This window comes from Hippocampus comes, unplaced genomic scaffold (assembly GCF_001891065.2).
Source record: "Hippocampus comes isolate QL1 unplaced genomic scaffold, H_comes_QL1_v1.1 scaffold32, whole genome shotgun sequence".
Lineage (NCBI taxonomy): Eukaryota > Metazoa > Chordata > Actinopteri > Syngnathiformes > Syngnathidae > Hippocampus > Hippocampus comes.
The window spans coordinates 226,348-253,135 of record NW_017806239.1 but is presented as its reverse complement, the minus strand read 5'-3'; the positions used below and the strand labels follow the sequence as shown (position 1 = coordinate 253,135).

Below are 26,788 nucleotides of genomic sequence, written 5' to 3'. Positions count from 1 at the left end.
GAAAGAGTTAAAGATATATATGTGTGTGTGTGTGTGTGTGTGTGTGTGTGTGTGTGTGTGTGTGTGTGTGTATATATATATATATATATATATATAATTATGTATATAATTTTTCATCAAATCCAGAGTTTGCAGTGGTCCACTGTGCCGTGATTATTTCTCTAATATAGAGGACATTAGCAGCTAATGCTGCTTTATGAATTTTGTGAACACAATAAAAATACTGTAATTACACAGGCTGACAGAATGTATGAATAATGATGAAGTGCTTCTATACCTTAAGATTTAACCTTGATATTTATCGTGTACATATGTATTGATATATTGTCAAATGTGAATTGCATTCCTAAAGGTGGCAAATAATATCTGTTGCTATTTTTATTAGTCGTAATAGTATTTAATGATATTTATGGAATGCCACTGATCATGTTAATGATTTGTCACAATAATTGTGAAACAGATAAATATCAATTAGCATCACTTTATTAAAAAAAAAAAAAAAAAAGAAATTGCCAGTGCTCACATTCTCATCTTATCTCCTCTGCAACTTTCCTAGAAAGTCACAATGGCCCATCGCTGATGAGCTATTTTTTTTAGAAGAGGCCCGCAGGCTACTCATGTGGTCCTTTGGGGCCTTAGCTGCGCGTGCGGGCACCAAATTGCTGAAGTATGAAATACATTTGCTGAAACATGAGATTACATTTGTTTTTTCCAACATTCAAATTCACTGACAAGAACTTGCACATTAGCTTAATGAAAGATTCGGAATCTTTCGTAGGTATGAATGTGAGTGTGTTTGACAGGTTGTCTATACATGAGGCCTAAGTGCCTTGTGATTGGCTGGAAACCAATTCAGGGTTTACTCCACCTCTCACCTTAAAATAGGTTCCAGCTCACCTGCGACCTTATTGAGGACAAGCTCAACAGAAAAACAATCGACGTACACAACCAAAACGACAACTAAAATAAGAAAACATGTACATACAAAGTACACACAGACATGGGTCGTCATGCAAGCACGCACACAACATCAATGAAATACTGTATTGCTTCACAATATAATGCGTTGCGTCACATCCCTCGCTGGTTCCAAATTGAGATTAGTGTGTCAGAAAAGTGCCAAGAGGGATTAGGCTGCTCTTGAAGAGGCTTATTCACAGCAGCAATTTGTTAGCAACTAACATGAGCGGCTAATCCTCTTCACGGGAGGAGATGAGGGTGGAGACTTGCCGCACGGAGCCTTCCCGCCCTGATACGCCCTGACGACAGTTGAGGCCGCACGCCAACACGTTTGTGTCACGCTGCCAAAGCGGTGACGGTCCACAATGTTGTTGGTTGTTGTTTTGCTTATGACATGATGAAACACCGACAGACAGACAGAGAGAAATGAGACAAAAAGCAATTAAAGGAGTCGGGAATGCCACAAACATTTGCACTGATTTTATAGTTGTGTACTTAAAATTGATGTCAGCACTAAATGAGACATCAGTGATTTTAGGCTCGTTTTGTAACACAATTCATCAGTCCCTATCACGCCCATTTTCTAAGGAACATATATATATATATATATAAACATAGTTTTTGAGCGGAAAAATGGGCCCCATAGTGCCTTTAAAATAAACAATTATGCCACAACACTATTCTGGGCCAAAATAATGAGAAGCGCGAAAGCAAAAGCAAGAGCAAAAAGACAAATCAAGAACAACGACTGGTACTTGTTTTATTGGGTGATGGATGGAGACAAAAGGATAGCACAAAGCAAAGACAACACCTTCTCGGCAGACAACTTGCAGCAATTAAGGAAGAAAGCAATCGCAAATGATCAAACCTTCTAAGAATGTCGATTCAGGGGGGAGATACCTTGATGAAAGAGACTACAAAAAACCAATAATAAGAATAACAATTAAAAAAACTCCAATACAAATAGAGGATAAAAAACAGACAGCAAAAAGCAGTAATAGACAACAGTAGAAATGTCTCGGGGCGGCCCGGTGCACGAGTGGTTAGCTCGTCGACCTCACAGTGCAGAGGTGCGGGGTTCGATTCCGGCTTGGGCCTCCCTGTGTGGAGTTTGCATGTTCTTCCCGTGCCCGCTTGGGTTGTCTCCGAGTACTCCGGTTTCCTCTCACATTCCAAAAACATGAATGGCAGGCTGATTGAACACTCCAAATTGTCCGGAGGTGTGAGCGTGAGCACGGAGGGTTTGCACGGAGGGGTGTACCCCGCCCCCTGCCCGAAGACGGCTGGGATAGGCTCCAGCACCGCCCGCGACCCTTGTGAGGATAAAGCGGATCGGAAAATGGATGGATCGAAATGTCTCCTGGACTTTCCCTATCAGGGTTGCCACAGTGAGTCACCGGAATGATTTGTTTATATCTATTTGGAATTGACATCATCCAGCAGAGATTCCAGCATGCATTACCTTGTGGGACGCACACGTTTGCTTGTGTAAGGACTGAGACTAAAGCTCACTGTGTGCACGCATAAATAAAGGCCTTCTGTCCCATTTTGTTCCTCACTTTGTCTCAGCAGGACGAGGGGACAGGCCGGACCGGGGCCAGAGCGGAGTGGGCGGTGCCATCCAGCAGGTTGTTTGGAAGTGGCCCAAACGTGTGGTCAGCTGACAGGGTTCGCTCGTGTCCAGAAGGCGCCTAACAGGATGAGGCCAGGCGGCCACGTGGCGGATTACAAAACGCGAGAAGAAGGTAAAGAGATTAGACCCGAAACAGAATCTGCTGTTTTAACCTCATCACTGTTGCCGCTCTGACGGGAAGCGAGGCCGAACTTGAGTCGGAATTCCGAGTGTGTCCCACCCTGTCTTTCCTCTTCCACCCCCTCCTCCGCTCCCTCTGCTCGTCCATCCATGCAGCCGCCTCTCCCGTCCACTGGGATCCCGCCGAGGCACCCAGGAACTTGAACGGCACCGATGAGGACACTTGTACACCTCCTGGACATCGTGTATACCACCTTGGAAAATTAACCCGCCATGCTTTTTAAATTAGGACTACTCTTCTTCATTTGGTGTCCGCTGGGCCTCCAAGCAAGCCAAGCTAAAGGTAGGATAGCACCAGGGGAGGACATTTATTTATTTTTGGCAGATGGTCGGCATTATTTTGTGAGGGATGGCGACAACATTAAGTACCTCCACCACCTAATGAGATCCAATGCAAAAGCTACAGTATATCACAACATTCAGTCTTTTCACAGTTGTCGTGTTTTGATTGCGAAAGGTAGGAATCCATCTTCAGAAGTGTTACAAATGGGATCCACTGGATGACTGGTAATTGATCATCCTGATTTTCCAGCAAAGACAGCAAAGGCCACCTTAAATTGAACAGTTTTATGACCATTTCTGACTTCAGCTTGAGTGCGAGGCAGCACAAGCGGTAAATCAGCAAAGAAAGCGTACGGAGATTCCATGTTAACTACGAAAGAAAAAAAAAAAAAAGAAAATTTGATGAAGGAAAATTACATTATACTAAGTACATGAAAATAGAATAAAGACTATGGTGAATTCCTGGCAGGATAATTAAATTTTTTTTCATTATTATGATGCGATGCAATATGGTTTTTATTGCAGCTGCTGTTTGTAGTCGTGTCACATTTTACCGCATCGATTCGAGAGCTGTTTATCTTCTGTAGGACTGCGTCAATATCATGAGAAAGTGCCCATTGCTGTCCTCATCAGAATAACTCAGTCATCCTGAAAATAGAGCGACGAATGACACTTATCAGTACAAGGAAAAGAATCTTAAAATGTTTTTTCGTCATTTTGTACACGTTTTGTCTTTGAATGTACGTTGCTTTGGCACGTCCGTGGTGGATAGTTGCAGAATGAATATTTTGATGTTTTGACATTTTCATCATATTTTGAATGGAGTTGGGTGTTGTTTAGCTGAACACGTCCACTCTGTCCTAGTGAAATATCAACTGATTAAAAAAAAAAAACTTTCATAAATTCGAAATGCTGCACATTTATAAACCACACACAGTCAGCTGGGTTAAGGATACATGTTACTATCTGAAAGTCCACCATGGGCTCGTAAAATGTAAACATCGCCCAAAAATGTCCACCCTGTCATTATCAAAATGGACAGCAAGCAAGCTCACATTATTTTGCAGTTTGCATGTGCATTGTCTGCTTGCAGTTCGTTACAAGGAAACGTTTTATCAATATGCATTTCTAGCCTAGTGGAAATGTTCAACTTTTTGCGGTGATGAAATGGGGAAATGTCAAAGGCACCTTGTGGGCTTTCTACTGTATTATTAATAGTATTATTATCGTTATTATTATTGTCATGCAAATGGCTGACAACCACTCCAAGTGTATGACACCTCTTGCCCACAGTCAGGTGGGAATGATAGGCTTCTTCTTGGAATTATTATTGTTATTATCAGCAGTAATAATAGTAGCAGTACCATCAATGCTAAATTGCTTACCATAATCTAATATTTTTCATGTTTCAATTCTAGCTCTTAAGTAACAATAGTTGGTAAAAGTACCATTTGTTTTTGAGAAAAAAAAAGAAAAAAAAACAGTTGGTAGTGGTTGTTAAAACACCCACGTACACTTAACAGCACATGCAAAAAAAAAAAAAGTACAACAGATAATACACAAACAAAAATAAGTAATTAAATAAAACATGCACATATGACAAGATGGCTGTTAAGGTTTGATTTGCTCACACGAGAGGAGCAAAATATCATAAATGTCTTACAGTACAATGCCGTGGCGCTTGTACACCACTGCAAATCACAATCAGAGTCTACTAAACAGCGCCAGTCAAAGCTCAGCGTGAGGCAGAATCTTTGACACTGCCCTTGAGCATGCAGGTGTACCTGGGCAGTGGTATTTACAGGCACGCTGAAAGGCTAAAATGAGGAACTTTTTTATTAGAGCCACAAAAGCCCGGTGAAGCTCACAAGTGCTCTTCCATGAACAAAACAGGTGGCTGTGTGAGCGTGGATAATATAATGTGATAACGTCTGGTGTCTTGATCGGTGTGATGTGCCCGCTTGAGCTCATTACGCCGAAGGAAACAAAAGCCATTCTGTTCCCGGCGTCACAGGACGCTAATCTTTTCTGGCTCGTAACTCTGCCGGGCAGCCTCCTGCGCCTGCGTCGGCTATTAAGGCCTCTCGTCCCTCCTTCCCTGCTCTCATCCCCGTGGCTGTGCATGTGCACACACACACACACACACACACGCACACACACACACACACACACACACACACACACACACACACACACACACACACACACACACACAAATCCTCATTTCAGCGTCGTTTTATCAAAAATAATGCGAGACCACTTTTAACGCCTGGACCTTTAATCAGTGTGGTTTACCTGAGAGCCCAAAAACCCGGGAATATTATTTGTCTTATTAAATTTCATCCATCATTTTTTCATTGTATTTTTCTCAAGTGCTTGTGGTCATTGGAGTTGCGAGTGAGCTTGAGCCTGTTCAAGGGGACTTTGGTCGAAAAGTGGGGAACACCCTAGACTCGTCATCGGCTAATCACAGAAAAGCATTCACATTCACTTCAGCACAAACTGGCACACTTTAAAATAATGTCGTATGTAATGCAAAGTGAACGATTGATTCCAGGGTCACATCCATCCATCCATCCATCCATCCATCCATCCATCCATCCATCCATCCATCCATCCATCCATCCATCCGACCACCAATTCGCACCTACCGACAATGGAATATGGAAGAAAGCGAGAGAAAAACACTTTCAAGATTCAAACCCCAGCCCCCGTGAACGATTGATTCCAGGGTCACATCCATCCATCCGACCACCAATTCACACCTACCGACAATGGAATATGGAAGAAAGCTCGAGAAAAACTCTATCAAGATTCAAACCCCAGCCCCGTTAAAAAAGTGAGGCAAACCATAAGCACCCCATGCTGCTAATTTAAAGCTAATTTAAATTAAAAGCAACTAACTAAGCGTACAATTCAGGTCGAGCATTTTCCAACTGTGACTGTGACCACAAATAAATATGAGCGACTTCATGCGTGTCTAAAAAAAAAAAACAACAAAAAGTAGGAAGAAAAAATATATAATGTTATGGAAATACAGTTGTTCACTGGGGAGAGGAGTCTAAAGATTAACCAATATTGATAACCTATACAGTAACCTGATAACATGATAGGCTGTCCGCTGGAGTAACCGCTGTCCCTGAAAATGATAAAAGAGCAAAAATATTTGTTTTGGATGACACTTTTTAGTTGTCTGTTTTTGATATTGGGAAACAAAATATTCCGCCCCACAAATTACCAGAAGCGCAAAAGGTGACCCGGTGTCTCGCCTGACAATGACTCTTTGGATATTCTCACTTTGAGACCATTTGGTATTTATATTTGTGCAGGGCCAAGTAATTTTATTTCTCCATTCCCTTTCGCGTATGATGTCAAGGGTATCTCACAACACAACACGGTACAATGTGCGCATGTGAAGCAAAGGCATGAACAAAAGAAAAGTTGGATAAAGACACATAATGGGCATCAAAAAAGTTTAGTTGAAATGCGACAGTTCCCTCGCACGGCGTGTGAGAGGTGCACTATTCACTCTCTCAAGGTCGTGCCACTGCTCTTTAACTTGGAAATCTGAAGGACGTGCTTTGGAGTGTCAATCCTCAAGGCTGACGGAAGAGGAAAATGCGCCCACGCCGCATCCTTTCTCTCTCAGTCACATTGTGAACATTGAACATTTTTATCAGTTTACCTTTTCACCGTTGAATTAGCAGGACAGTTCATGAAGAACACACTGTGACCTTGTGTCCATCATCACATCATGTCAGAACTGCGCGCAAACCTTAAGCAGCATTAGATTTTGCTCTCCCATCACCACACAGTATAAAACCATTTGTGAGTGTTGGAATGTAATGAGAAAAAAAAAATCCATATAATATTTACTGTTTACTCCTATTGTATTTGGAATCTACGTGACAAAATGAACTAGTGTCTAAAGAAAATGACCAATGAAGATCAAAGGAGCATTGCCTCTCAAAGTCAATTGGACTAAGCTCCAGATCAAGACTTTAACGTTTTCATGCACCCTGTAACCTGAAAATATGATCAGCTGCCCACTGTAGTAACCGCTGTCCCTGAAAGGGTTAATAACTGGGCAATATATTTCATTTATTTTGAAATGAAATATTAATATATTTTTTTTCCAACAGTCATACGTAAAATTGTAAAGAGAAAAAATCCATCCATTTCCTGATCCGCTTTATCCTCACAAGGGTCGCGGTGCATGCTGGAGCCTATCCCAGCCGTCTTCGGGAATTAGGCGGGGGACACCCTGAACCGGTTGCCAGCCAATCGCAGGGCACACAGAGACAAATAACCATCGGCGCTCACAGTCACACCTAGGGACAATTTTGAGTATCCAATCAGCCTGCCATGCGTGTTTTTGGAATACGGGAGGAAACCGGAGTACTCGGAGAAAACCCACGCAGGCACGGGGAGAACATGCAAACTCTACACAGGAAGGCCACGACCTCTGCACTGTGAGGTCAATGCGCTAACCACTGGACCAGCAGGCCGCCCAAGAGAACAAATAACTAACTAAACAAATAAATAACGGGAAGTCTTATGGCCCTATTTTCATGCCCAGCACAAGTCTAGTACTAAGTGCAGTCTAACTGTGTGCATGGGTGAAGTTTTCTTCCTCCTATTTTCCGTGATTGGCGCAGGTAGAATGGGGCCTTTGCACCGCTGTGCACCGTGGTGAGCGGAGATGCAGCTGCCTCGTTTGCCATCCACTGGAAGCAGCTCCCCTCATTATCTTTGAATTAAGCACACAAAGAGGCGTGCGGTCTTCATGCAGATGCAAGAGATTAGGGCGCGCAAAGTGCATTTAAAAGGAACTAAGGAACTGCAAAATCTACACTCATGGATTCTGTAAAGTTGGCAATTGCCAAGTTGGCACTTGGAGACCAATTTCTGTGTGTGACAACCCCAGCACCCATAGATCTGCTGTGGTCAGCGGGTTGCTTTGAAAAATATTTTTAAGATGACAATAATAATCATAAACTGTCCAATGAATTGATTTGTACAATGATTCAGAGGGATTGTCGCACGCTGTTGTAATATTTATGAATGAAATACATTGACATCCACCATACGTTCATGGAGCTCAGAATCGATCAAATCCACAAAAAAAACGTGTTGCACTACCTGCGCCACAAACCTAGACCTGCCTTTAGCTGGTCTAAAGTCTAATCTATTTTCTGTCACCAAATTGTCAAGTGCGCCGGGGCAAAAATGCCCTCAGTTCGCCGGAACACCCAGCGAGGCAAAACACCGTTTGCCAAATTCCCAATCATGGAAAATGGACTTGTCCTGGGGAGAAAATGAAGATGTGCCAGTTTTTAGGCCCAGCGCACGTATGCCTGTCGACCAAAAGAGGGCCCTTAATGATGCATCATCTCATGCATCTCGCTTTTACATCCCCTCACAGCACTCATTACAAAAAAGAAGCACATTTAAATAATCCGTGGGAGGATCAAACTGTTGCCATCCTAACTATAAATTGTTTCTCAGTTAAACATTCTTGCCATACTAGCGCATTAATTAACAGTAGGCCTAGATGCAATATGAATAAAATGCGTACAAAAATTCTCTCATTCCAAAACAAGTTAACCACTGCAAATGTTGAAACATACAAACAAGAAAACTGTAGTGTAAGTCTAACACACAATTATTTTATTCATAGTAAAAGATTACAACAACAACATATCTGAACTTTACATAAAAAGTGACAAGATATACTGCTGGTTTTGTTCAACCACGTATCAGTCGACAGCAGGGGTGGCCATTACGTCGATCACGATCGACCAGTAGATCAAGGACTGGTGCCAAGTCGATCTGAGGGGTGTAGAGGGAAAAAAACCAACAACATTTGTGTCTCTGTGCATGTTAGTAATATATTTTCCTCTTTCACGGGAGGTTCTGGTCCGCGATAAGCGAGGGATCACTGTATTTCCCAAAACTGCATACAAAGCAATGTCAAAATGCGAAGGCCATTTGAGCAACAAAGCTAGTGTTTATCTTAGACGTTTGAACAAACAACACAACCTGAGCGCTCGGTGCTGCACACTGTTTGTCCGCTGCCTGCACACGAGCGTGCATGAGTCCATCTCGCTTGCCAGAATCGAAAGAGGATCACGTTGCAGAATTGATCTTGCGTTTTGTTTTTCTCCCCCTTTCCGCCCCAAAAAACAGCAAAGAACAACAACTCCCCAAAATCTTGAGTTTTCTTTAAGCTTGGTAGATAATCCAAAGGAGCCCCTTTTTGTTATTTGGGTCTGATGACTTCCCGTCTGTGTTTGGGGGGCTCATAAATCCTGGCTTATTGTCTTAAGGAGCCCTCTGAGGGTTGCCACCTGGCATCACAATGCTGGCTTTTCTTCTCAAACAGCTCTGATGTAATACTGACGACTGGCGCACTGGCTTGTGTAATAGCGCCGAATTAGCTTCTGCTCATACTCCCCGTCCGAGCTAAGGTCTTCTGCACGTGGGCAGCATGTCGCAGCTCGTCCGTGCCCACGTGGCCGCCCGTGTTGGAGTTATGCGTCATATTTGTTGATTTTCATCATCTTTTTTTGGGCAGTTGATGTGATGTAATCCTGAACAAACTGGAGTGTGCTGTCAGGATATTCCAGTCACATTTGACATTCATAATTGACGTGTAAACTGACCGGGGAAGAATGAGTGACTTGACCAGTGCTACTGGTAATGATTGACAATTAGACTAGCCGATGATGGTGTCATATTACTACAACCGAGACTATTGAAAAAAGTGTCGGACTTATGTAGAGATGCTGATGAACGTGGAATCTATAAGGAAGTGTTTGGAATCAGAATCTGAATGAGTTTGTTGGCTATTTGTGTAAGCACCACATTGAAAAACATTTACAAGTGACCAGCAACATTCAAACAAAATGCAACGCAAGAGAGAACAGCAATAAAACTTGGCTGGAGAAAACATGCCTGCTTGTGGAAAAGACCCATAATCACCTTCCAGAAGGATAAATTACTGCACAGAATGAAACGTTTTCCAACACCTGCCAGGGAAAAGGAGAAACGGTCCAAGATACAGTGCCAGACAATGGGCACATTATTTTCATTTCATTTCATTTTGAGTTGTTCGGGCCGGCCTCAGCACAGGGGGAGAAACTCTCAGCAAGAGAAGTAGAACATTTAACTGAATGCCTGAAGGCACACGAACAACAAGGCTGGCAGCAGGATGACCTGAAGGCTAATTTACAATACTTGAGGCCTGAGACAATATCACCCAGGTCGGGCACATAAGTGTCAGTTTTCTGATTCTTTACAGTTTATGTCTATAACGGTAACCCCTAAAAACTTAATATGACGATGGGGCCAAAACGCACCATGATGCAAAGGGGCATCAACGTAATTATTGAAATGTAGACTGACCAACAAACAGACACAATTACACAAGCCAATGAAGAGTTACTACAGCTAGAGATAAGACTATCACGATACAATATTGGCACAAATCTATCACCTTTTGAAAGGGCAGAAGTGCAACAGGCTCCTTCTGCTTGGCTTTTGTCTTGACTAGACCAGATTAATTTATTATTTTTTTTAGGCCGAATGGTTTGTTTCACTTTGGAAATGAATACTGTTCTGCTATCTTCATAGAGCAAGCAGGCCAAATCTTTGTGTGACTAACGAGGTGCCGCTCAATTACCAGTGAGCAACACGGCAGTACTTTAGAACATCACAGAAAATTTGGATGTGGTATTTGGTTGTTGCATTTTAATTCCCCAGTTCACACAGCACATGGATCAGATTTGGCTCAATTTGACTTCTCCCTGTTCCCCAGACTGAAACATGAACTATGTGGTCAACATTTTGATACTGATGTAGTAAATGAGGCATTCCTTGAGGAGTGTCATTCAACCTGGTTTTGGAATGGATTAATGCAACCGGAGCATCGATGGAACAAATGCATTGAATTCCAGGAGTATTCTGTTGAAAAATGATAATAGACCAGAATTCTACCTGCCTCTTGTCTTGTTCGGACAGGGAACTTTTGCGACGCAACTCGTATTTGCTTGATTTGTTCATTCTTACAGGACCTATAAAATGTCCAATTTTGTAATTCTGTATTTAATAGTATGATTGAATTTTAACTATATGAGTCCTCTCTGCGAAAAGTATTATGTTGGTATCAAGAAAATGCTTTCTGTTTCTACTTGCAGACATCCAGTACCATGGTATCTCCGGACTCCGGGATGTGAGGTACCGGTACTTTTTAGAAGCCTCCCGAATGACAAAATATAACAGTAACAAAGTGAGAGCCAGCGAGGATGGACATCGCAGGAAGAGGTCGACCATTCTCACCACTGGTGTCAAAGTGTGTCCCCATGAGACCATGAAAGCTGTTATCGGCAGCCATCGAGCATACTACAAGCTCCGAGGTAAATATGCATATGCTCTTTTTTAAATTTATTTATTTATTTATTTTTACCTGAAGTCCATCCGTATCACATACTCAAATATTTTTTTTATTTTCTTTTTTATATGTTCTAATGTATTTTAGTATTATCTATCTATCTATCTATCTATCTATATCTATATCTATATATCTATATCTATATCTATATCTATATCTATATATATATATATATATCTATATATATATGAAGAAATGTGTTTGTCAATTTATTTCATTTATTTATCATGACAATTATCGTCATTTATGTTTACAGTAGAAAACACTTGAAAAATGTTTTTTTTTTTCAGAAGAATACAGATTGGCAGCTGTACTGTCGTGCCCGTCACACTTCCCATAAAAATACCTGCTAAATGTGCTTCACTGGACGAACAAAAAAGTAGATTAAAGAAGAAAAATACAAATAATGCCATTAATGATGTAAAAAAAAAAAAAAAAAAGGATATATCTTTTTGGAGTAGAGACACAAAGAAAGCCTTGATATTTAGCATTTATACACAAATGGTTTCTGTCCAATAAAATAGATTGTGTTTGATTCAAGCTGTGCATTAAAATGGCCACCCAAGCTGGGACAATTCATCCGTTGATAACATGCATGACTCCAATGAGTCATTTAAAAAAAAAAAGGATCAAGATGACTTTGTGTTGCGGACGTAATCGCTGCGTGCCGAAATTAATTTGCCAGAGAATAAAGATGATGTCAGACCTTGCAGGCACAAGAAGATTACATTGTGTTTGGGATATTTATATTCATAAAAATATGCAAATGCGGCAGATTAAAAAACATGAACAAGTTGACCTTTATTGAATTGGCCCAACTACTTTTAATGTTTTATTTATTGATATTACTGTACTGTATTTGGAGTTGTGCTCAAACGCTATTAGGAAGCAATCCAGTTTGTACAGTGGATTTACATAATTACATGGATGAATATATGAATAATTAACAGAATGGAATAATTAATTTAAAATAATTGATTCCACTGTACCTCAAATAACGTATGCATTCTTGCGCATAATTTTTCTGTGCTCCAATTTTCCTGTGAAGGAAACGACAAAAAGCTTTTGAGAGCGTTTCATAAGTACAAATTTACAGTTCATATTGAATGTTAATAAGGAGTGGAAAACAGACGTGCAATGACAATTCCCAATTCCAATGAAGTTGGGACTTTGTGTAACAGTGTCAATAAATACAGAATCAAATGATTTTGAAATCCACCTCAACCTATATTCAACTGAATACACTGCAAAGACAAGATCATTAGAGCTTTCTATTTGTGCCTAGCACAAGTGTAAGGCAAAACATGGTCTAACTGTATGCACGGGTGGAGTTTTCTTTCTTTTGGTATTTTCACAAATACATGCAATTAGAAAAGGGCGGTGTGCGCCACTGCGGGCATGACAGAGACACAACCGATTCGCTTCGCAGCCAAAGGAAGTGGCTTCTCTCATTCCCTTTAAACTCCAGAGGGGTACAGTCTTTCACATGGAGGAAACAGAAACTGATTCACCATGCAGAAAAGCCGAAGTGCGCAAAATACGTTTGCAAGGAATTGCGAGCAGACCTCCACAGTTGGCCAGGACGATCACAATCACCGCTGTGAAGTGGACACTTGGAGATCGCCTTCCAAGCCGATTGTTGGCATCGGTGTGTGACACCCCCCAACCCCACGCTCTCGGTGCGCCAGAATGCCTGACTTTGTCAAATTACCAAACATGCTAAACAATCCCTGCAAGGCACAAAAAACAAGGCATTTTTTACGGCCCATCCCACATGGTGTTTGCGAATATATATTCCTCATGTTAAAACTGATCAACGTTATTGTTTTGTTGCTGCTGTTGTTGTTGTTTTTTTTAAATACTCAATTTGAATTTGATGCTTGCAACATGTTCCAAATAAGCAGTGACAACAAAAGACTTTGAAAGTTGTGAAACACTCAAAAAACCAAAAAAAAAAGAACAAAACATTCCACTGGTGAACAGGTTAAGTGAAAAGAGATGCGTGTCACGAATGGGTATAAAAGTTGTTCAAAAGCAAGGATGTAGTGAGGTTCACCACTTTGTGTGAACTTTTTCCACCGACTAGATTTGGCAATAACACAAAATGTCATCTTCTTTTCAAGTTTGTCAGGAAGCCATTTGGGAGGCCTTTCGCATTTTCCTGGACAGGGTGCCAAACACAGAGGAGTACCAATCTTGGGTTTACACCTGCCAACATGAAAATCTCTGTATGGATGACCTGGCTCAGAACTTCAGTAGTTCTCAGGAGCATCTGGACATGGTGGCCCGAGTGAGTGCTACTTTGCTTGCACTGAAGCTGATAGTAAACTGACAAAAATGACTACTACACAGGCACATTTTACATTAACATGAACATTACTCCTAAATGCCAAAATAATAAACGTTAAAAAAAAAGCAGAGATTAAATTTTTGAACTTCAAAGTTAAATACAACTGAATTGGTGATTTCCTGGTGTACCATTAGAGGGAGCTTGCACACCATTAGCGGTACACGTACCACACTTTTGGAATCACGAATCAAACGAGATGACATTATTTTTTTCTTTCAGCGAGTGGCTGAGCAGGCTGAACTTGAAGGGTAGGTTCAAATTCATCTTTTTATGTAGCGTTTTGGGGATGTTTCTTGTCATTTTCTTGAAGATTTCTTTTGTATTTCGGTATGTGCTTTGGCCAGTTCGTTCGAACCAGATTTGCATTTTTTTTCACTTCGATTTGCTTTCACTGATGTTGTCAGAATGTTGTTGCTTGTGTCATTACATTTTTTGTGACTTAAACCATACGTTTCAATGCTTATTAAAATTATTAAAGCGTAAGATAGATTTGAACCCTTTCATGGACCCTGTAACATGATAAGCTGACCACCGTAGTAACAGCTGTCCCTGAAAGGGTTTTAAAAAAAGTGACATTACTAAATGGGGTTCTTTGACTAATATAGGACTCATTTAATAAAACTAGAGTGAAAGTCATATTCTAATGGTTAATGTCTCATTTACCAGTGTTGTAATGGAAACACCGGAACCGGGGGTGGAATGTGAGTTAAAGACAAGTGAGCTCATGACCTACCCATTCAGTATGCATTGATGTGACCGACTAACAATATGCTAACTTGCATATTTAATTTGGTCTCAGGCACCTGGACCCCCCCAGTGATTCTAATTCCAACAGAAGATAATATGGTATTAAAACACAGTTTCAGTAACTTCTTTTCAATGAAAACGGTTGCACCGAGTGACGATTTTGTCTGTGCCAGATCACAGAAGAGCCAGACATGATAAAAGAGAACGACGGGGAGTACATTGTGGAGTTTAACGCTACCATTGTGGAGCCGTCGTACATTGAGCTGCTGCATGACCCCCAGGCGGCTGATGCTGATGACATCACAGGAGAAATAACCGACAAGGTACAAACGAATGAGGATTTTGAGAACTTTCTTCCTCCTATCAAACCACTTTGGCTGAGTTAAGTTCTTGAAATAAGCATAGATTTGTTTAAACGATACTGCAGTCTGCCCTATACAAATGTCACTTCATCTTCGAGGCTGTCTTGGCCTTGCTTTGTAGACTGGAGCTACTTTATGACCTGGACCGAAGCCAAGTGGCTTTTTTCCCTTACAGCCACATTGGGATGGCGAAGCGTGTCCACTTTACTCTTGGCCCAAACACAGCCATGAATCAACGTCCACAAGGGGTCTTATTGCTCGCAAGCCAGAAGGTTAGGTCTTGAGCTAATTAGGTGAATAAGTACTCCAGGGTCACCTCATATTCTCAATGGTGAGGGAAGGGTACCATCTTTGACATGATTTACAACGCTATCAACTCAAATTTTGCCTTTGGCAGTGCAGCAACTTCCAGTGGACTAGAAACTCATTGCTGTATTCGGGCCATTGATTTCTTGGCAAGTCCAGCATTGCTATGGAAATGGAAGTCATCAATTAGAAGCACTGACACGGTATTGATGGTTGCATGCTGAGAGTTCAGATATGGAGAGGCAGTAGGGGAGTCGGATGATCTGCATTTCTGAACAGATGTGTTTTTAATTGGCTTTTAAATCAGTCGAGTGATTTAGAGTCGCAGCTGTCTGGGGCGGAGCTCTCGAAAGGTTGGGGGCAGCGAAGGCAAAGGTGCTGGGGTGTAACATTGGAGGAAGTCATTGAGATTTTGGCAAGCAAGAGGACACAAAACTGTCCTGTCGAGAGAGCCAGTGAATATGTTGGGAGACGGTTGGAATGTGTTCTGGGATTTTACAGAAGTCGATTCCAAGAAAGTACTTCATTTGTCAAAGGGACAGAAACATTTGTTGGTTGTATTTCACTCATCCGTGAGGATTAATGAGCAGAATCAAGATCCCGTAGAAATCCCGCAAAGTTTGGCTTGAGCGCAGAGGTGAGGCAGCTAGGCTAACCACAGGGACTAGGTGACAACCAATTCTGAGTGAGGGGGTATCAGGAGAGGTTGAGGGCAGCGGTTTCAAATTTCGGTCGCCTGACAAGGATCCTGATTATTTGCATTAGGTGTGTGGCAGAAAGGGAGAGAGATGGAAAACATGCAGGAAAGAAAGCGGCCCTCGAGGACTCGAGTTTGAGATCCCTGGTTGAGGGAGAAGATGATGTTGACTTCTTTTCTTGAAACTCATTTTCAAGAATTGCTGGCCATGGTTGTTTTTGAGTGTTGAATAGATGATGGAAGTCATGCGTGGTTTTATCTAAATCTAAATCTGGTGATCATCAATATCATTGTCCACTGTATGATGTGACATCATATCTAGTTGAAGATCAGAAAGGGCACCCGGTGAGATGCAGCTCGTGATGGAAATGAAGTTAACGCTGATCAAGAGATAAGATCAAAATCAGATTAAATGTGACTGTATTTTATCTTTAAGAAGAAAACAAATGTTGGTAAAGAGCAACTTTTGAAATCATGTCATTCTGGGTTGTATTTAAGTTTATGCCTCTTCTTCCGGTAGATGCTTCATGCCCTTAAAAAAATTCCAGGATTTAAGGAAATTCGCATGTTGGGATTCAAGTGAGTTTACTCTGTGTGTGTGTGTGTGTGTGTGTGTGTGTGTGTGTGTGTGTGTGTGTGTTTTGTCGGTAAATAGTATGGTAACAAACGACAAAACCAAACGACACAATGAACAGAACACAATTGTTGCATGCCTTATTTCTTCCCTGAATCGCATTTTTGTAACTTGACTTGTTGTGTGCATCAGCTCAGAGGATGTGATTCTGCATTATGCCGTCGTCTTTGATGGAGACACCAAACTCAGCGATGAACCTGAGCCTCCAGATGGCCAGACAAATGTGGATGCTCCTAAACTGAGGCATATGATTATGAAAGCTTTACAAAAGGAGCCATCGCTTCCTCTGGACATCCAGAATCTAACCTTTGAAGCTGGTGAGCACAATTTTCACGCTTTTTCAGTGGAGCTGCTGAGGAGAAAGTACAATTGATTTTTCCTGTGTGTCTTCTCAGTAACTACAGCCTACCCAGATGCAGCACTCAGCATGTACACCACTGGGAGCGGGGATGTCATCAAGGTCATAGAAGAGGACACCACCCCAATGTTCTTCTACACAGTGGCAGCAACAGAAAAGACATTTGAACGTATGACAATTCAACCTCAAACACACACTTTGGCGTCTTCCATACTGACCACCCTCCCAGAATCCACCTCTGCACCCTCAGTCGCCGATGAGGTGCCAGTGGCAGCAGCAGTGGAGGATGCATCCGGAGGTGATTCTTCAGCAGAGATGAGTGATGTCATCACGCCAGCTACAACACCAGAGGCCATCTTAGAACAGGGACAAGAGGCAGGCGTCAAGGATGAAAGTGCAATAGAAGTTAACAGTGGAGGTGAGGTGATCAATCAATAATTTCTCTGAGGGTCAACATTTATAAAAGTATTTTTTCTTTTGCAAGAACCTGAAGGGGGAGACACGGGAGAGAATGATTACGTAACTTCGTCACCACCAGACCCCCATCCTGAAATAGTGATCATCGATGAAGCTCACCTCTCTGGCACAGAATCGCCATTGTCGTTTCATGAGGACGGTATCATAGGCATGGAGTCAGTGTCAGACATGCAGCCTATACCGTCACCTGCAGACAAAGAAGATGCCCCCATCGAGGTTACCAATGAAGTAACAAGTGTTGTCGCCACCAAAACCCCTATCGACATCTCCAGTGGAGCCAACAGCGACTCTTCCAATGAGGTTCCCATGGAAGTACTCAGCAAAATCTTTAATGAAGCTCCCAGCGAGGCCTCCAGCAAAATTTCTAATGAAGTCTCGAGTGAAATTCCCAGCGAAGTCCCCACAAAGTTCTTCCGCAAAAACCCTAGTGATGCTCCCAGTGATGCCCCCATGGAAGTCCCCAGTGATGTGCCCAACAAGGTCTATAATGACGCTTCCAGTGATGTCAACACCAATGTCCCCAGTGAAGTCTCCCAGGAGGTTCACAACACAGTCTCTGTTGAAACCCCTGGTGAATTATTCACTGACACTCCCAGAGACGTCACCGACAATGTGCCCATTGAATCCGCCAGTGATGGCCCCGGTATTGTCCCCGGTGCAGCCTCCAGTGAAGCATACAGCAAAGGCCCCAGTGAGGCCCATGTCAGGCCCCAAGTTGACATTCCCAACAATGTCTCAACTGAAACTGCCAGCACGACCCACGACGAAGCTCCCAATGAGGCCCACAGTGAAACTGCCCACGCAGTGCCCAGTGAAGCCCCCAGCATTGTCCTGACTGAAGCTCCCGGTGAGGCCAACAGTGAAGCTGCCAACGCGGTGTCCAGTGAAGCCCCCAGCATTGCCCTCACTGAAGCCCCCAGTGATATCTCCAGTGAAGGCTCTGTCGAAGCCCCCAGTGAAGTTCCCAACCCAGTCCCCACAGAACCCCTCAGCATTGTCTCCAGTGAATTATCCAGTGAGACCCCTGGTGAACCCTCGAGCTCAGTCCCCAGTGAAAGCGATGCAATCGATTCAAGTGGAGGACCCAGCGGAGTGATCCCAGCCTTGGCGGACCCTCCTTCAGAAAACTCCAACATCCAGGAGGATGTGGAGCCGAGACAGGGTGGGTCGGAAATGCCCGAGCCTTTGGAAGAGGACAGCAGTAGTGTTAGATACCCTTCAGAGGCTGACGAGCGGTCCACAGCCTCCCCAGCCTCAAGACAAGCCAGCACTCCAGTGATGGCCGCGGTGCAGCAGAGCAGAGAGTTAGTGGTTTTCTTTAGCTTGAGGGTGACGAACATGATGTTTTCTGACGACCTGTTCAACAAGACCTCCCCAGAATATAAATCACTGGAGAACACCTTTCTCGAGCTGGTAGGTACACAAGCTTTTGCGCTGGATGTAATGTTGATGCATGCAACCTTTAGGTACTTTCTTTTATGAGCTCATCAGTGTAATGACAACGTTTATTTAATACGTGACAAGGTCATTGGCACTTAATATGGACTTTGTGAGGCTGCACTTTGTAGCAAGCCTTATTCTCACAGCTGCCAATTGAATCAAACAGGTCGTAACGAATTTCTATTTTTTTCTCAAAATATACTTTTTTTTAAATTTTATATTTTTTTTTTATAAAAGTTGAGAGTTTGACATGGTGGAAAGGCCAAATTTCTAAAGGTGTGCTGTTGCCAGCAAATATTAGGTACAGTACTGAACAGTGTACCACCTATCAGTGAGTTAAGAGTAGAAACAGCACAAAACTCAGCAAGAAACTTGTTTGTTGACATTTTATTGTATTTCATTTATTTTTTAACTTGGTGGCTGCCCCTACAGTTGTTCAGTGTATTGACTTTTTCTGCTGTGTTGAAATGCAAGTTGACTGTGACAATCATTTATTTGCAAACTGACAAAGACCCAGGCCAAAGCTAAAACAAGCTACAGGAGCCAAGCTAATGAATATGTGTGATAAACACTAACAAAACTTACATAAACATTGTGTGATCATGTCAACATACATACCAAAGTTTATACGAGTAACTGCATGCAGATATTTTGACTTTAGCACCAACACTAGCGCGGAATAGAGCAGTGTCCTGGATGGTCTCAGACGACCATGCCAGGTGGTTTGGGGTGGCTTCTGTTTTGTCTCCTCGTTTCAAGCCAGCGTTCCAGCACAATGTCTATAAAGCGGTTATTTTTAAGGTCAAACGTTGACTTACTTCTAGTCAAGTGTTGAAAAAGAAGAATGAAAAAGTTCTACCAATAACTGTGTTTCACTCAGACTCAACACTCCGGGCCCAGAAAGCCGCCAAATCCTGGAGCATCCAGTAAATCTGGGCCTAGGAGACAGACAACTTTAGCCTCCATACCGGTATTTTTCTTCCATATTGGAACTCACACGTGTGACATCTCAGAGAGAGCGCAAACCTTCTACCTAACCATTTCCTAATCCATCTTTCCTAACTCGGTATGACGAATCGAAGGCACACTAACACACATTTCACCATAGAAGTTGTCACTTGTAGCCGCCTTTATGTTTAGCTTTGGTTCACCTCGAGTGTTTTTGCCTTAATTCTGTCTTCAGCATTCTTGAAACATGTTTGATTGATTGTGTCTGTCTAAGTTTAACGGGATGTGAGGGTAACGTTATTGACATTTAAAAAAAAAAAAAAGATACAAATCACCACTAATGCTCATTAATTAGCCCTGCTACGCTGTTTGATTTGTTTTAACCTCCATAAATATGAGGAAAATGCTGACATTTTTATTTTTGAATTCACAGATTTGATTGACACTCAAAACCGACAAGGGGCAGCACACATTTTACTGTACGACAAAATAATGAGAAGTAATTTCTAACTTTGTCCCAAAATTGACTTCTGAAAAAGATGATTCAGACTAAGAATACCTAAGCTACTTTTCAAATGACATGAATACATCAGTATGAAGAAATTTAACTTGCTATGCTAGCTTTTTAGGCAAAACGCACTGTAGATAGCCCATTTTTCATTAAAGTGCAAGATCAAATAAGCAGAATTTGGACTTTCTTTATATTCTTAAGGCACAATCTCTTGCGTGGAATTATTATTATTATTATTTGCTGTTGTATAAAAATGTTGTGCAGTATGTTTTATTGATTTATTTTGTTCAGCGTCTCATAACATGGATGCGTTGGGGCCTTATCAACAACACTAATGTACAGAGACTTGTTCTTGTGACAATTTAGTAAGATATATAAATAGTAATTCACAGCAATTAGTAGCTAACATTAATCATGAACATTTTCTGCTTTAATTGTAAAAAACACCATCTTTTTATGAATAAATTGTGCTGAAATACTTCCTAACGCCGTAACCATTTTCAAATGATGGAAAAATATGGCAATTCACGTCCAACATTTTGGAGTAATTACGACCACAATTCCATTAAAAACAATATATATATATTTATATTTATATTTATTTTTTGAAACTTCAATATAGATCTGCGTCTACCTCTGCAGTGGAGTAAATATAAATATATAAATAGCTATTAGGGGAATTACAGTATTAATATCAAATAGTAAAAAAAATATTGGTGCTTGATTTTCAGTATTTTTAAATAATCGTAAAAACATTTTAGCAGTTGTATACAGCATACGATTACTATAATAACGCTTAGGAGTGAGGGGGCCCATTTTTCATTTGTTTTGGGGTGCTACAGGTGTGTTGTTTGTTGCTGTTTGGGGGTTGCAAACCGGCCCACGCACTGTAGTCTGAATCATGAGACCTTGGTCTGCCTTAGTCATTGTGGAGGTTTGTCATTTGTGTATGCTAAGAAGCTTTCTGCTATTCAGGTCAGTTCTTGCCCTGCACACATTACAAACACACGCATACACACACATGCTATTAAAGGTTCCAAGCCGCTTTGCGCCATGTGTGGGCATCTGCAGCCATGTTGACACTCTACCCTGCATGTCCTTGTTTAGATATGAAGACAAACGTAATGTAAGTCCAAATAAAAATGAACACTTGTTCCTGGATGAAGTTTTGTTGAATCACTCTTGTGGATGGACATCCTGTACTTTGTATCTATACGGTCGTAACGAACCACCACACCGCTGCACGTTAAATGGCCAACACAGTCCGATTTGTTTGGAGTGGGAAACATTTTTCCCAGAGCAAATAATGGAAATCATCCTACCATTGTGACTAATTTTGGTCATGTTCAATTGTAAAAGTAATTGAAATAAATTTGACAGTAAAATGTCCCGCGACCCTTGTGAGGATAAGCGGATCAGAAAATGGATGGTTGGATAGTAAAATGTAAAAATGAAAACAAAAAGAAAAAAAAATCAGTCTTCACTTTAATGACCACGGCATGGTGGGAAGGTGAGTTTCCTGAGGAATCTCATTTTTTGACCTTCTCACTTATTAGACACAAGTCAACAGGAGATATCCATTGTTAATAAGAAGCGATGCAAGACACACACTAATCTAGGTAAAGAAGTTAGCTTGCGGGAAAAAAAAAAAGTAGCGTTAATTTTCTTTGATGTGGGCGACCTCCGGATGTCACCAGGACAGAGGATGAATAAAGTGAAGGAGCTCTATTGTCACCCTGTGCTAGAACCCCCGATGGACACAGATGGCGTCCGTTGATCCACTATTGGTTCCCTTCACAGTAAAATCAAAATAGCCACTATATCAAATGAGTACATATCTTTCATACTTGACAGAAGCAAAGTACAAACACAATGAAATGATTATTCATGAATGCATGACGATAACACGGCCGTGTCACTTCAATGCATTTTACTTGTTCACATTCTTGCTTGTAATAGAAGTGTAAAAAGCAGTTAACCCTGAAAAACTGACATTCAATCGATGGAGAAATCTCATGACAGATTTGAGGCTTTTCTTTCTCTCCCCCAAAATTCAGCCTGTACTCAAATCGTATCTCCTCGTATCGTTTCGAGGTTTAGCTGAGGTTTGAGGGGTTTACCGTTTTGTCATGTTGTGCAAATGCGAAGGAGCAGACGTAACACATGCCGAGTTTTTTTTTTTTTTTTTTTTTTTTTGCCTTGGGCACGCCTGCCGGCTACACAGGGGCTACACAGAGCTGATTACTTCTCAATACACTGTCGGTTTACTTTTAGCTTCTCGCTGAAATGAACTGATCCTGTTCATTTATTTTCCCGCTGAGAAGCAAACCCTTTTCCTTCTGTCTGACATCACATGATCAAATTGTCAAAGGAAAATTATACGTATTCATTTACAAAGGTGGACAAAAACAAAAAAAAAAAGCCTCTCCATCTCCATTCTTTAATGGTTGCCCAAACAAAGGTTTGTGCGGTTCTCCTCATCATTCCTTGTGTATAACTTCCTCGAAGCGCAAACAATAACGTGGTCAGACGTTTGATATGGTAAGTGTTGACTGCCTTTAATCAATAATAGTCCATTAGAATGGTCCTTTAAATGGGCTATTAGGGGAAAAAGAAGGGAACATTTGAATGTGATATAAAACAGCCCATTTAAATGGTTTTGCCAGACCCCCAATTAGTGATGCTGCACGCCCAATGTTTGTCATCTATACCTTCGTATACATGGCACTTGCCCTTTTTCGTTGTTGTCAACTACTCCATTTCCGTACCCCTGTACCTACTGGTTTGTGAAGCAACCACTAAAAACTGGACATGGAGGTTGGAATTAGTCAAGGACAAGCATGCAATTTTTGAATACCAGGTTCCGATTCGTCGTGACGTTTGGCCACATGACACCACAGAAGGGATGTTTCACTGGGAACCAGTAGATACAATTAGCAGTAGTTTCTCCTGCCTAGACGGAACGCGGCTGTTGTGAGGTTTTGCGATAAAAACGACCGCATTGACCTTTTGCGTGCAAGGCCGCCAAGGCACTGATTGGTCTCTTATCCATTGTTCACGGATCATTTGACATTGACGCTCAGGACGAACGGCCGAAAATGGCGGATAACAACCTAGCCACTCCTGGTGGCAACTATTAGCCGAAGGGAAGTGGCTGTCGCTAACGTGTCGGCCCGCGAGATGTGAAGTAACCCCATCAGAGCCGAGCTCCTTAAGTCCTTCTTATCTCCCACTCCGCAGCCCATCCAGCTAAGGCCTAATCTCCTCCGTTTGGTGTTTGCCTTCATGTGCAGCACGACACGAAGCGGTGGGGTGGGGGCGGAGGGGTGTTGGGGGTGGAAGTGCGATCGATGCTCATTGACGCGGGGCCATTATTTGAGCCGGTTGACTTCCTTGGCTAAATATCGCCAGCACCATCAGTCTCTATAGTCTTACTTGGTTATTTTCTCCCCTTCCTCGTAGAACAGCTGCAGGCTTTAAATGAAAGTGGCATTTGTGGTCTGCGGTCTTAGATTCTTGTTTGTGCATGCGTGGCCTTGATTTTTATGCTTGCCTTTTACGAAGCGGTTGATCTCGCTCCGTCTCTATATCGGGTGACTACAATTAGCGCGTTCTGTGCCGCGCGACGAACGCAAACCCTAATTTTGCCTCTCCATCTTATTATGCCAAGCGCTGTCATGGCGGGATTTCATGCTCGCATTAAAAATTAAACCACAAACTATTCATAGTGATCGCACAGTAAAATGTGACCTGATTAGTTTCTGGATCGGACGATGCAGTGCCAACCTCAACAGCAAGACGATTGAAAGTAGATCCTGTTGCTGTGCACTTCTTCTGAGGTGGGACGTAGATGTTGAATGCGGCTTGCCTTCCCAGCATCAAGACACAATTCCCGCTTACTCTGATCTTACCTTCAAATCCTGACTTAACAGCCCCTTTTTCAGTTTTTCTCAAGTACTAACTGAGTTTGTAGCCACATAGAAAGCTAAGAAAATCAATTCACGGTTCTACTTTTGTCAGGGCAAACTCATCAAAAATGAATTTGCCTCTCCCGCACTTCCCGCAGCTTTTGCCCTACCTCGAGTCCAATCTGACCGGATTCAAGCAGCTAGAAATCCTCAACTTCCGCAACGGCAGCGTGGTGGTGAACAGCAGGCTGAAGCTGGACAAGGAGGTGCCGTACAACGTGACCGAGGCCGTGCACTGCGTGCTCGAAGACTTCTGTAGCGCCGCGTCCAAGCGGCTCGACATCGAGATTGATAGCCGCTCCCTGGAAATAGAACAAGGTGAGGTGTCCTTGCTGATAGAATCTCTTCGACACTCCCTGAAAATAACTTTTTATTGCTTTCGCTATACTTTGCAATGTACAACCACAAAAACGAGTGAGACTCTAAGTCTGAGACCTCATAAAAATGTGGACACCCAATTTTGTGCCGACCTGTAAAGCTGGTGTCTGAGGCTAATTGATTCTAACTTTCCGGTAGCCCTTACCGTGCGAGACAGTGTTGTTTTTGCCAGCCATTTCAGATGGAGTCTTTTGGGCAAAAATGCTTCTTAGTTTTAGTCACATTTTAGTCATTCCTATTCGTGATAGTTTTAGAATATGTTAACAGGCCTCGTTGCGACTTGCCTGATAATATCAGCGTGGTAAGCCGTCAGATGCTGCTTGTGATTCGGGGTATTTTTGCCACCTAGTTTGGGGCCACATTTACCGTTACTGCTGTCTACAATGCATTGTGCTGTTCTTTCTGCTGGGTTGTACAGAAAGTGTGTCCATATATCTTTTCATGGTCCATCAAAGGAAAGCGTGTCCGTGTGTGTGACTATTGACCGCAGTGGGGTTGTGTGGTGCCGGTGTGGAGTTGTGCCCTGCGGTGCCGGCCAGGTGGTGGGCGTGACCAAACATGGATAGGACACAGCAGCATTGCTAATATTTTTTTGACAGACAGATTACACGCACAATAGGAAGAGATGTCATGCATTTTGAATGTCTGACACACCACATGCTAACAATTTCGTCCAATCTCGTCTCGTCAACGAAAACTCACACACGCGTCATATTTTAGTCATCAAAGAGCCACGTTGAGCTCATCGTCGTCTCGTTATCTTCATGAACAAAATAATTTCGTCATTGTAGACAAAATTGTGTTTGGAGCCCATTAAATTGCAGACATTTTCAGCAATGTACACACCGTTGCAAAAATTGGTGAGCTTTCGGATAGGTTGAGCCTCCCAAAAAGGCAGTTCATTAGTCTGAAAAATAAGGATAAACAATGATTCCAAGATGGTCTTCACACTGCCTAGTGCTCGGGTACTTTGTTGCAGTTGTCCTCAGGAATTGGGAAAAAATTTACGACGGACACTTTCTAACCGCATGACTGTATATGGCAATGCCAGGGCGACACGGTCACATCCTTTTTATCTATGATTTTGTTATTTTCTGTGGTCTTCTTGCTAAAAATGTCCAATTTTGCACATGAATGCTGCGAGATGCTCCCATCAAACTGATCTGCCAAAGAAGGAAATGAAGCAATGCAGATTTACCAGATTGGATGCTTTGTAGACACATCATAGCGATGCCACCTCACGTTTTGGGCACTTATCTTGCCTATGATCTGAGGGACACAATACAGTGCATGATTAAAATGGTCAATGTTGATTATGGAAATAAAGCGTTGAAGCAAGAAAAAGAAAACCAGATGAGGTTTTACAATTGTGATGTCTCATGGTATTGCATGTAAATAATGTATGCTGCTGGCCGTACCACGACCCACTGTAATTTCCACATGGTGTGCATCCATCCATTTTCGATCGGGCTTGTCCTCATTCGGGTCGCAGGTGAGCTGTGGCTTTTCGCAGATGACTGAGGCAAGAGGTGGGTTACAACCTGGGCTGGTCAACATGAAATTGCAAGAAAATAGACAATTTAAAGTATTTGATGAACCCAGCATGCATGTGTTGGAATGCGGCAGGAAGCCGGAGTACCTGGAGAAAGCCCAAGCAAGAACAGGAATGACACGCACACTCCACACAGGAAAGCCTGAGCCGAGATTAGAATCCTTAAAACTCACAATTGAGAGACAGATGTGCTAACAAATAGGCGCTTGGTGTTTTATCTGAGAAAAAGTTCTCGCTCTCTCTTGTACCGACTTCACATCCGACGGCGCGGTCATGAATAGTGATACAAAATTTATGGAGCTTGACTGGTTCTTCTCTAATGAAGTTTAGTGAGTTCTGGACTCAAGTCGTATGCTTATTCATGCCACAAGGTCAAAGTCCCCGGTTGTCTCTCCTGCTCGCACTGCAGCAGAAACGTGAGGCATCTTGTTTGCACGCACGAGGTCCCGACTGTATATCTTATTAAAAGTCGCCGCTTCGCCGCTCATCGATCAAAGCGCCCTTTCATTTCTCCTCTGAACGTGGAGATGGCGGTTGGCTGGCTGGCTGACTG

The 26,788-nt window shown here is 42.3% G+C and overlaps 1 protein-coding gene across 4 annotated transcripts in view; it reads left to right on the top strand.

Moving 5' to 3' along the window:
• Positions 1-2,551: 2,551 nt before the first annotated feature.
• Positions 2,552-26,788, top strand: part of LOC109507719 (interphotoreceptor matrix proteoglycan 1-like) — a 30,888-nt gene continuing 6,651 nt past the window's right edge. For 2 of the 4 annotated variants that reach the window (XM_019857335.1, XM_019857338.1), the window contains exons 1-13: positions 2,552-2,705; positions 2,870-3,056; positions 11,254-11,472; positions 13,631-13,797; positions 14,077-14,105; positions 14,524-14,573; positions 14,657-14,703; positions 14,778-14,927; positions 16,490-16,548; positions 16,736-16,920; positions 16,999-17,379; positions 17,446-18,851; positions 24,404-24,623. In XM_019857335.1, coding sequence (XP_019712894.1) covers positions 2,987-3,056; positions 11,254-11,472; positions 13,631-13,797; positions 14,077-14,105; positions 14,524-14,573; positions 14,657-14,703; positions 14,778-14,927; positions 16,490-16,548; positions 16,736-16,920; positions 16,999-17,379; positions 17,446-18,851; positions 24,404-24,623 — 2,983 coding nt within the window. In that variant the 5' untranslated portion in view covers positions 2,552-2,705; positions 2,870-2,986. The remainder of the gene's footprint in view (positions 2,706-2,869; positions 3,057-11,253; positions 11,473-13,630; positions 13,798-14,076; positions 14,106-14,523; positions 14,574-14,656; positions 14,704-14,777; positions 14,928-16,489; positions 16,549-16,735; positions 16,921-16,998; positions 17,380-17,445; positions 18,852-24,403; positions 24,624-26,788) is intronic. The other 2 variants (XM_019857337.1, XM_019857336.1) reach the window with 2 other exon arrangements.